General features: G+C 44.3%; 1 protein-coding gene and 1 long non-coding RNA gene across 2 annotated transcripts; one reads left to right on the forward strand and one right to left on the reverse strand.

The window, feature by feature from the left end:
• Positions 1-2034: 2034 nt before the first annotated feature.
• Positions 2035-8313, reverse strand: LOC106885046. Its single transcript, XR_001411373.1, has 3 exons — positions 8181-8313; positions 4853-5021; positions 2035-3330 (listed from the first exon to the last, which is right to left on the reverse strand). It is a non-coding gene; the product is annotated as an uncharacterized LOC106885046 (long non-coding RNA).
• A 23-nt stretch (positions 8314-8336) lies between these two features.
• On the forward strand, positions 8337-12173 carry LYSMD3 (LysM, putative peptidoglycan-binding, domain containing 3). Its single transcript, XM_014936870.1, has 3 exons — positions 8337-8411; positions 8561-8803; positions 10284-12173. The coding sequence occupies exons 2-3, from the start codon at positions 8564-8566 to the stop codon at positions 10890-10892; spliced, it is 849 nt and encodes a 282-aa protein (XP_014792356.1). The 5' UTR covers positions 8337-8411; positions 8561-8563; the 3' UTR covers positions 10893-12173.

A 12173-nucleotide genomic window follows, 5' to 3' on the forward strand; every position in this document is an offset into this window, starting at 1 on the left:
AAGTAGAGAAATGCATGTTTAGGGTATACTGTACGAATCTATAAACCCCATATTGTTTAAAATCTGTATAAGATCAGCTAACTTGATCTTCTAAAGTTGTTTCCAGTGTATGCCCACCATGTGTGGTGCTTCCCTGTGGTTTGTTATTTTACTTCAATGGCAGAGGGAGGAAACCAACAAAGCTCAGTAACCGCGCTGCATAGCACAAAGTAACCATGGAAGCATTTGTCCTCTTGTCAGAGCCTCTCCAGAACGACTCGGCCATTCATTTCATTGAATCAATATTGAAGCTTTTAAGATTTATTACTTGAGGGTGGAGGAAAACTAATAAAACAAATTCCTCGCTGCTTCCCATTAAATACATCTTGTCACAGTAGGCATATTAATACCTTGTAAACACTTTACTGACGTCGTGTGGGCTGTGTTACTGTCTCTCCTTGCGGAGGGATTACTCCTAATGTATTTGCATTAACATGCCTGATACTCATTGAAAGAACTTAAAGGTTTCTGACACATTCTGTATAGAAGCTGAATTGAGCAGAAAGACAAAAGTTGTAAGAAAACAGGGGTGGAGGGAATCTGTTTTAAAATTCATGAAAATGCTCCCGTCAAAGAGTTTCTATGTCTGCTAGATCACTCTCTTATTTGTGTCATAAACTGGACATTTTTAATCGTACTTTCAATGCTTTAAAAAGTTGAACAGGATGCTTTATTTTACAAGGACTTTGATATTTGTTAAAATATGCTACAGTTATGTAAAAATGACAAAGATAAAGGCAAACCTGAAACCAGCATGTTTTGAATGAAGAACAATTTCTTAAGCTCAAAACTGACAAATATTCTAGATTACAGATAGCCGTGGTACCTGATAATTTTTTTCATTTTTTTAATCTACTTTATACTGAAAATTTGAAAGAAAGCATAGCAAGATGTTTACAATTACAGAACCATTGCTAATATAAGGAGCAGAAGTTACTAATTCAACAGTTTAATTTACACTTGCATGCTGCTATGAGTGAAAACTGAAGGCACCTTAAATACATAGCTGAAATACTTAGTGATATAGTGGGCTAAATGAAAGCCATCCCTGCTCTGATATTAGAGCTTTTCAGGACTCTGAATCAAATCCTTCACCATGAGATATTCTCCCTGCTCCTGCTCCTTTCTCCTATTCCCTCTCCCTTTTGTAAATGCTGTTCAGCACACCCTGCTATGCCAGCCATAAGGAGTTTAAAACAAAGGAAGTTATTCTAGGATATTCCAGAAAACTCACTTGCCTGTAACAGACCTCTTTTTGGGCACGAAAAACAGCAGAAGGGTGGAAGAAGAGGCTGCACAGTTGACAGGGGTGCATGGGCCCTGTGGACTGGCACCTTCCCACCCATCAGGATGACATCCAAGGACATTTTTATTGCCAGGTAAAAGTTTTCCTCAGTTGTAGCTGTGGGTAGCAATGTACCAACACAGAATACACCCACAGCAAAAACCTGTGAACCGGTGGACTTGTAACCGAGGAGAGGTCTGTGTCAATGAAGATGCAACCACAGCTACACAGCAGTGGCACCAATAAGGGCAAATTATCACTACCAAAGAAAGCCCCTGACACAGTTGAAATCCCAATGCTTAAGAAAATACCATATAACATTCAACTTCTTCCTGGGGTGGAGGGGGAGAACAACTATATAAACCCTTGAGCTTTGTCTTTCCAAAATTAAGAAGAAAAGTTTACTAGAATGACACAAAGCCAGTATCCTACAATCAAGAAAAAGCTTGGATAAGCATGCATCTTGGTGCAATAGTATAATAAAAATTCAACCAGAAATAAAATAAAAAATAAACCAGTATACGGTTACGGAAAGGGGAACTAGAGAACAGACATTTTAAATTACACTGTATAAATTATAGCAGATTGAAGACATGAGGGAAAACCACTGGGTTGGCAAGACAATGAGAAGTTTATTAACCATATTAACCCGTTAACAATCAATTCCAAAGATACAAAAGGAAGTTAAGATTATAAATGCAGCCTGACAACAAACCTAGACAAAATAATGCAAAGGCTGATGTGGAATTCCTCTTATAAAGAGGTAAAAGAAATGAACGGAATAAATATATGTTCTTAAACAAACAGCGCAATGTGGTTTAATTCTGAAAGATTATAAATTTGATAGACAGTAATTGTGCCGGTATAAAAGAACGGAATAGTTGGAGGACCTACTTTTTAATCACATTATCATATAGTAAAGACAGAGTGTAATGTAGTAGGCAGTGCAATGCTGGAAAATGGATGAAAAACTAGCTGGTAGATCTCAAAAAGCATTCTCCAGTAAGAGATTATGAACAAAATATAAATTTCATTATTAAGAAATGAAAATAGTTCCATCATGTAGTTCAACAAGGGTTACAAATAGATCTGCTGCCCCTCAAGATTGCTTTCCCTCTAAATCCAAAAATCACAACTGGATGTTTGCAACGGCAGTATTAGCAGAAAGGAAATGAGAGGATATGGCTCACCTGGCAAGCTGGTTCCATAAAACAAGTCACCTTAATACTGCTGAATACCTTCAAAGCTAAAATATAGGTTATACCTAAAAATCGTCTTCTGGATCATTTTCATCTGAAGAAACTCTGGCAGCAAAGCAGCTCACCGTAAGTGTCCAATCTGATGCTGTGACTGGGAAAACAAAACGAAGTTAGTGTGGTCTTCAGATATATCAACAGTAGATTAGTGACAAGCAGCTGGGGTGGGAGAATCATTTACCTTTACGTGTAGCACTAATGGGGTGGACATTTGAAACTGCATAAAGTTCTGGTGTCTGCATTTTAAAAACAGTGCTGAAACCAACAGAGGATGCAAACAAACAAAATCCCCCAAACCTGACAGCTAGAGAAAGCAGAGAGCAAAAGTTAACAAGCTCTGAATGTTTAACTCGTTAAAAAAAAAAATAAAAATAGAAGAGGGAAGGGCTTGACTACAGTTCAAAAATTCTCTCAGAGAAAAAAAAAAAAAGATGAGCACTGAAAGGGTTCTTTACTCCGGGAAACCATATTTAAAAAGTAACAGCTATTCCTGGCCTTAACTGCAGATTCATCCAGCTAAAATTAGAAGGAATCAATGACAATCTTTAAAAAAACAAGGTCTCCAGTCATCACACCACAGAAACTCTTATTAATCAACACAGGTATTCAAGTAGGAATTCAGAATCTTATAGCAAAATCTGTCCACAAGTCATTTGAAATGAATTTTCAAGAGACTATACTCCATTTTTGCCTACTGTTTTTACCGTAACTGAATGGTTTCACTGGTGGATTTTCTTATTCAGAGGACACCTGAAAAAAACGAAGTACAATGTAAATCAGAAGCAAATATGCAATTCTTTATAAATTTTTGAAAACTAAATATCAAAAAACCAATGCACCCTGCTGGCTGTGTTACGGAAGGTACACTGCATAGTTTTATTATGAATACATACTAAATTTAAATAAAATTAACTAAAAAGTAACAAGTTGACATTAAGGAACTCAAAGGAAGCAGCAAATGCATGAAATATGAAATCAGGAAATAACAGCCTCACCGCAAGGATAAATTTTAATTTATTCTCATTAAAACCATAACAATACTAAATTAAACAATTTAATTTTGAGGCCAGTTTTAACCAATTTTAGAGAGGAATTGTTGGAACCTTGCTAACTAAAAAGGGTTTCTGCTTATTTTGAGAATCGAGGCCCAGATTATAATTAAAGTTAAATGTATGCATGCTAATATTTCCACTGGAGAAGAGACTACTCTGCAAGTGTCTGCAGATTTAGCGTTATTTGTTTCCACTTCCAAGCATTATTTGCTTGCACTTTTACAGTTCTTAGACAACTCCTCTTACTGCACCGTACAGTTAGACACTGCTTGATAACATCACACTTCGTTTGGACTCCATTGGAGCTGCAGATCTGCCTTGATATTACTATTCCCCACCATGTTAGTATCATTCCCAAGTACTGAGCAGTGAAGCAGAGGCAGACAAAGGCTGTATATTTATTTCTGCGTTAATTGTTTAATGAGTCATTACCATGTCATTCAAGCTATTAAAGACATACATTTAGATACTTGGGATTAGCTAGCTAAATGTAAATCTAGCCCTGTGGTCCTGAATCGTAGAATGACTTGAAGACTAACAAAGACAGCAGTGGCACATGACATGTATGTAATTTCCAGACAGAAAGAATTTTTTTTTTTTTCCAATTAAAAACGACTAACAAGTTGTATCAGCCCTCCAACATCTCCTTTACAGTTCCTCTCTATTAATTCCTTAAGATCTTTTTTTAATATTCCTATGTGTATGCTTAACTCCCAAGCTCCGACCAAGCCACACTAGATACACCATGACCAAGGGGACTATGGTAGAGTTCCCTGCAGTGGCTCTGGGAATGCCATGGGGTGATTAACACTGACCCTGTTGCTCATTGAGAATGCGCTATTAGGATATGCAAAGTAACTTACAGGGGGACGGAGAAAGGCTGTACTCCCATTAGCATTCATGGGAGCTCTGCAGCTACAGTCTTGTTCATCAAGTTTGGAATATACCCTTTTGTTATTGATGGGAAAATGTCACTAGTTACAAATGGTTACACACAGGGGTGTAGCGGGGTCAAAGCAAACTCCCATACTTTCTTTCCCCCCTCTAAGGCAGAATGCTGTTTCAGCAGTTCTTTTTTTTGACCTGATGGTACACCTCCTCAGATAAAAGAAACGGTGGAAATTCCCTGCCCTGACCCTCTCCTGCCGCCTCACCACCCAAAGAATTAAAGAAAACCTCCAAAAGGATATGCCAGTAGTGGTGTATGATGGGACAATCACCAGACATCGCTGTGTGTATGAAGCCTGCCTTCAAACTCCTCTCCAGGTCCACCCACGGCTCTGACGGGTCTCATAAAACAGTCTTTCAACAGCATGAATAGGGTCTGAGTCATCCGTTTCCCAGCCACAGACAACTGCAGTCCCTTCGCCCTCTATTGCTGAAGGCTTCCTTTAAAAACCAACACAAAACTGGTTGGCGAGGCAGAGACTCTCTGCCAGATGTGGCCCGACACCTCTTAAGGGACAGAATGCTCACTCACTCAAGTTATAGCCACTTCTCCAAAACTTGAGATCCCAGGAGAAAACTCAGGGTTTATGGGGAATGAGTTCGGTTTTGTCACCTTCGCTACTCAGCTCCTGCTGGAAATGCAGGTGGTGGAAGGTCCAAGCCTACTTGTGTTTTTCCACCCCCCAAAACACATGAAATCATTCCTGGGACCCCAAGATGTTGATGTTCACACGTTTGTCACCCAACCTGACAACCCAGGCTCCTCTTTGTCATACCACCGGGTCTGCTCAAGGCTGTGTCTCAGGCCCTCAGCGCGGCTACGTTAATTAGCTCAAGCTGTGCATCTGACCCATGGTAAAAATAGAAGGCTTATTTCTGAGCAGGCTTTGACGGGGAAGACACTACAGAGTACTCCAAGGAGAAGAACATACCCTTAGTTAGGCTCCCAAATGGTTTAGAAACAGTCTCCTGATGTGTAAGAGACTTTGGTTTGAGGGGATTCCAATTGCGGTTGGCACCTACAGCGATATTTTAACAAACAGAGGACAAGAAAGCCTGAAAATTAGCTCCTACTAACTGTGCCCAGCTTCCTGCTGCAAGGAAATCCTGCCTAAATGTTAGTCTGTTCCATCCTTCTCCGCAAAGGGCAGCAATCAGACCTGTCGAATCGGGCCAGCTCATTTTTTATGCTTACTTCCACACCCAAGAATATATGTATTTTTTCATGTAAACCTCCTCTTACTTACAACATAGAACATCTCTGCTCTTGACAGAACACCTATGCTGAAATATATAGCTTTTCCTGTATAGGGAATACCTAGAAAGCCTCAGGAATCCTTTAATTTTACCCAATCCATCCCTCATTTGCATAGAGCACTATTTTAAGGTAGATACTGAAATATATATATATCTACTCTTTAAAATAAAGCCGGGAGACAAGAACACACTGCACCTTGATAGCTTATTTTACAATGCCTGGAAACGTGGCTTCACTCTGTCAGCTTTTGTGGGTGTGAAGCGTCTCACTCAACAGAGCTACACAACTGTTAGCTCTTACATTTATGTCTTCAGACTCAGGTCATTTAGTTTTCAAAACTAAAGTAATAAAAAAATTCTGCCTTTGTTAATACCAAACACAACTCTAACCTCTTTGGTTGTTCAGTAAAGTCTGAGAACATCACATCACAAAACTCGAAAACAAACGGCAAAAAAAACACCTTCTTTAAAATTACTTTCTTTTTTTAAGATTAGATTTAATCTGTTGAGGAACTACAACTTGCCACTGCATTTGTCTTCAGCAACAATGCAATCATTTGTTACAGCATATTCAGCCTAACCTTAGAGCTGTCAGCTTTTGTAAGAAATATTGTATTTGCTCATGCTGTAACCAAAAACTTCCTTCTAAGGCCACGTCAGAAGAAACCCACTAGCTTAAATTTAGTAGTTAGACTAGGAAGTCTTCCTATTACTGCTTACTGCCGCAGCAACTGCAACAGCTGCGGACAGTTTTTAATAGTGAAAATGACTTTATTAGGGAAATTGAAAACACCTACAGGGCTTACTTAATGGTTTCTCTCTTGTGACGAAATACATTTGCACGGGCTGAATACCTGTAACCTCTGCAGCCCTAGTCCTGAGGAGAGAGAAAAGGCACGAAGGGATAAAAGTGACATGGAGCTGTTGGGGAGGGTCCAGAGAAGGCCACGGAGATGTTGGGAGAGCTGGAGCCCCTCTGCTGTTGGGGTTGAGAGAGCTGGGTGGGGGTTCAGCCTGGAGAAGAGAAGGGTGCGGGGAGACCTCAGAGCCCCTTCCAGTCCCTAAAGGGGCTCCAGGAGAGATGGGGAGGGACTCTGGATCAGGGAGCAGAGCCATAGGGGGGAAGGGTTTGATCCTGAAAGAGGGGAGATGGAGGTGAGATGTGGGGAAGAACTTCTTTGGTGTGAGGGTGGTGAGAGCCTGGCCCAGGTTGCCCAGAGAAGCTGTGGCTGCCCCATCCCTGGAGGGGTTCAAGGCCAGGTTGGAGGGGGCTTGGAGCAACCAACTTCTGTGGCTCTAAAAAGTTCTGAGTGAGCAGCAATGCAGCAGGAGCCAGGCAGGACTGGAAGGCTCTGTGCTTTGACGAGGCGCTGTGAAGTGCTAGAGGGGAAAAAAACGACTCTGGGAAGAACAACCTGACACAGGGTGGCTTCGTAGCTGAAAGACGGGGTCAGTAAGGAGAATCATAGAATCGTCTAGGTTGGAACGGACCTTAAAGATCATCCAGCCCAACCATCAACCTAACTCTGACAAAAAAAAAAAAAACAAAAAAAAAAACAAACAAAAAAAAAAAAGGAAGGCTCTGTGCTTTGACGAGGCGCTGTGAAGTGCTAGAGGGGAAAAAAACGACTCTGGGAAGAACAACCTGACACAGGGTGGCTTCGTAGCTGAAAGACGGGGTCAGTAAGGAGAATCATAGAATCGTCTAGGTTGGAACGGACCTTAAAGATCATCCAGCCCAACCATCAACCTAACTCTGACAAAAAAAAAAAAAACAAAAAACAAAACAAACAAACAAATAAACAAAAAACCCCTCAACACCACTAAACCATATTCCTGAGGACCAAGTCAACCTGTCTTTTGGACACCTCCAGGGATGGTGCCTCAACCACTTCCCTAGGTAGCCTATTCCAATGCTGGATAACCCCTTCCATGAAGAAATTGTTCCTAATATCCAATCTAAACCTCCCCTGGCACAACTTGAGGCCGTTTCTCCTGTGACTTGGGAGAGGAGACCAACCCCCGCCTCTCTACACCTCCCTTCAGGTAGTTATAGACCGCCATAAGGCCTCCCCTCAGCCTCCTTTTCTCCGGACTGAACATCCCCAGCTCCCTCAGCCTCTCCTCATCAGACTTACTCTCCAGACCCCTCACCAGCTCCGTCACTCTTCTCTGGATGAAGGATTTAAAAATAAAAACGGAAAGGCGGCTCTACGCGTGCCCACCCGCTCCCAACACGCCGCCTCCCTCCCGCCTCAGCCCACCCCGGCGCCTCAGGGCCACAGGCGGGCGGGCGGCCGGGGGCTGCCCGGTGCCCGCCGCTGAGGGGATGGCTTCCCTCACCGCCAGCTCCGGGGCACCTCCCCTCCTTTCCTCTTCCCCTCCGCGGTCGCACAGGCGGGGAAAAGACCGGAGGGAGCCACGGCGGTGAAGCGGCTCCCCTCCTCCCTCACAACCCTCCCCTCATGAGGCGGCGGGCCCCGGCGGCGCGCGGGCCCTTTAAGGGCGGGCGGCGCCGCCCTGTGGACGTGGCGGGGCGGCCGCCATTGCGGCGGCCATGAGGAGAAGCGGCAGGTAAGGCCGCAACGGGGCGGGGGTGGGGGGGAAGGAGGAGGAGGCGGCGGGGCCGGGCCGGGCCGGGCCGGGCGCTCCCCTCAGCGGAGGGGAGGGATCCGGCGTGGCGATCCCCAGCGCGGAGACCGGTTCGTTCGTTCGGTCCGCAGAGAATGGCCGGCAGAGGCCTGCTGCCGCCGGCCGTAGCGCAGCCGCCCGCCGGCGGTCACCTGTACCCGATGGAGGGTGAGGGGCCGGAGGAGGAAGGCGAGGGGCCGGAGCTGCGGCCGAGGGGCAGGGAGAAGGTGCGGAGGAGCGCGTCGAGGGACAGGCTGGATGACATCGTGCTGCTGGCCAGGGATATCCGGGAGGGGGACACGCTGAACGCCATCGCGCTGCAGTACTGCTGCTCGGTGAGTCCGCTACCCCCGGCTTTTTCACCCCAAAAAACACCCCAGCCGTGAATTAACCCCTGGTTTGGCTTGCGGCGCCGTGTCCCGCAGGCTGCGGGTGGCCATGAAAGTCGCGGTCGTGCGGGGCCACGCGTGGGCCCTCGCCTCATTAAGGGAGGGGGGAGTAACCCCCCCCCAAAATGGGTTAATTTGGCTCAATATTTATCAGCGGGAACAGGTTTGCATCCCACGGGGGGCTCCCTGCCGTGCCCCCATTGCTCCCTCCGGGTGCCCAAGCCGCTCTCTCTCTCCTAGCTAGGAGTTCTGTAATTAGTTTAATTAGCGAACGGCTTTCCTACCCCAGCGCTTTTGGCTGGCCAGCACTAATTAAGGCTTCCGTCTGGGCGGGTGTCAGTCTTTGCCTTGCCGGGAAATCAGCTGTGCCTGTTTGCGGACTCACGGCCGCTTTCCAGAGGTCGGATTTGGTAAAAAAATCTAAAATCCCTATTTACAGAAGTCTCCCCGTCGTCTGATTCCTCAGGCAGAAACGGAATTAGGGGCCCCCTGTTGTGTGCTTAGGTACCAACGTCTTGATGTAACTGTTTAATAATCACAACAGACCTTGAGCCTTTTTAAGCGATTCTTGGCTTCGGAAACCCACTGCAATTAGGTATTTGGAGCAGGCTTAACACATCAGGCCTCAAACAAGAAATAAAACGTAACTCGCTTGCTCTCTTTCTTGGAAATCTGTGGAGAACGTGGAGGAGTACCCGTTTTTAAGTACTTTATTAGGGTGAGGTTTGTGGCTGTGCCTCCCGTGTTGAGGGAGTTACGAAGCCGTGAATTCTCCCAGGGGCACTTAAATCCTCGCAGAGTATTTCCTGTTAAGACTGGAAATCTGAATTTCCCGAGGGGAAAGTGAGATTTGTTTTGAGCAAGAGCAGGAAAAGGGGAGAGCTGACTCGAGGAAAGATGAGTTTTAAGTGACGCTCGGTTCCTGCCTTTGCCCTGTGAAGCAGAAAAGAGTATCCAGCTGCAGGTAGATGAATTGGAAGCTCATAATGTTTAATACTCCTTACTCAAAAGTTTTCAGTTTAATTAGGAACTCACAGTAACTTAATTCATTTGAAAATACTGAGGTCAAGTCCCATTCATTTCACAGAGTTGCCAGCAATATGATGAATATACATTTAGTTAATATATATGCCCCAGTGACTTTCAGTTTTCTAACCCAGAGTGAGGAGGTTTGTTACCCCATAATTGCCTTTTTGCTTTAACATTGTTCTGATTTGGCCTTTGACCTCCTCTCCGTTTGAATGGGTATCAGTTTAAAAAGAAACAAAAAACAAACAAAAAAGAAACCCACAAACACAAAAGGCCCTGCCCTTGTTTTATTGGGGAAGAATTGCGTTTTTCAGCCTTGTAGTACTCTTATTTAAGACTTTTGGTTCAGTGGGGCTTTGATATTTAAACGGCTTGGTTTTTTTTAATTTATTTTTAGGTGGCAGACATCAAGAGAGTTAACAATCTTATCAACGATCAAGATTTCTTTGCCCTGAGGTCTATCAAAATCCCAGTGAAGAAGTTCAGTGTCCTGACTGAAACGCACCTCTCTCCGAAAGGCCGGCCGGTCCTCCGGCCCCCTCAGTGCTCCCCGGCAGCGCAGGAGACATCCCCACCAGATAAATTCTCTGCTAACGAGACTGCTGGCAACTTCCTGAAAGAAGTGGATCGAGATATAGAAGAAATAGTGAAGTGCAACGATACGAAGCGGGAGAACCTGAACGAGGTGGTTTCTGCCTTAGCAGCCCAACAGATCTCCTTCGAAACCGACGGTAAAACTAAAAAAAGCAAGGATCCTTACTACGGAGCGGATTGGGGGATAGGATGGTGGACAGCTGTAGTCATCATGTTGATTATTGGCATAGTGACTCCGGTTTTTTATCTCCTGTATTACGAAGTTCTAGTGAAAGCAGATGTCAGCCACCACTCCACAATGGAATCCTCCCGTTTGTTTGTCACAGCGGCGTCGCACCAGAAACAGGTAGAAAACGGGATCAACCCAGCGAATATTATAAACGTCGATAATCAAGGAGATCTTCAGCCTTAACGACGGGGGGAAACTCAGGCAACTGTTATCTGTAGACACGTTAACCTGGCATTAGAGAGAGGGGAAACCACAGAACACACGACGCATCTGGGACGCAGAGGAGATGCAGGCTGATGTGTCACTTGCCTTCACGGGCAGCCTTCCAGCACAGGGATATTTCTGTGGATCACATAATCTCTGAATGTGCCTGAGACAGGCTATTTTCAATGCAAGATTGGGATATAAATTAAGGTATAAAATTGTCTCTGAAGCTTTGCACTTTTTTCTATTTTGATAGGCGTATGTTTTTTAATTAATGAGTTGAAAGTATGTAGTTTGAATTAACACATGAGGAGTCTGACTGTACGTTTTACAGCCCTAAAATGGGCATTTGGGGATATCTAACTTTTAAACATCTTAAAGTATTTATAGAATGCATAGTACACTTGACATTTTGGTATCAGGTTTACAGTTGTCGGTTAAAACTGCGTTCTCCTAATTTTATCTTAAGAGTAAGGTTGTATTTTTTTTAAGCCCAATCATTCCATAAGTAATTGCCGCTATGAAGTTCTTCTTTTAAAAGAAGTGACTTTTACAGAGCTGGAATCTTCAGATCTTGTGCCTGTGGACAACCCATTCCTTGGTACTTTCCAGTACAGGCAGCAGGGTGACTGGTTTTCTGTGTATGTGGTGCTGTGCCTCAGTCCCACTGAGAGTCTTGTTGAGACTTCACACCTTTCTGTGGTATCCTGCCAAAAACTGACTGGGCTGGAGTGCCCTTCTCTGGCCAGCTGTGTGTAGAAGGTGTGCAGGTGTGGGGCACCTTGCTGTGACAGCTTCACTAGCCTTTATGCCACTGGATTTTTCTCCCCCTGCCACTTAATCTCTGTTTAGGACCAACTGATCCTTCAGACAGCAGTTGTGTGGGTAGTGACTAGGCTAGTGGGCATGTGCCCATGAACCTCAAACACTAACTTTTTCGTGAAGTCTCCTAGAAAACTTCAAATGAGAGTTAATGGCTGCTAGCAAGAAACTTAAAAATTGCAGCAGCATACACCAGCTACACCTTCAGACTCGGTCTTTATCTAGTAAGTGTGTTCATCAGCCACTCTGTTCTTGAACATTTCACTTCAGGTTTCATGAACAACCTTGTTTTTTCCCCTCTCTTTTCTTCCCTACCTGAAAATGCTTCAAGATAAACAACAACAACAACAACAAAAAAAACCTGGACTTTTCCTACAGAAAGGAGGTGGTATTTGTGTACTCAGATATTTTTAAATAAAAACTGAGATGCTGCCTATA

This window comes from Calidris pugnax, unplaced genomic scaffold (assembly GCF_001431845.1).
Source record: "Calidris pugnax isolate Ruff unplaced genomic scaffold, ASM143184v1 scaffold40, whole genome shotgun sequence".
Classification (NCBI taxonomy): Eukaryota; Metazoa; Chordata; class Aves; order Charadriiformes; family Scolopacidae; genus Calidris; species Calidris pugnax.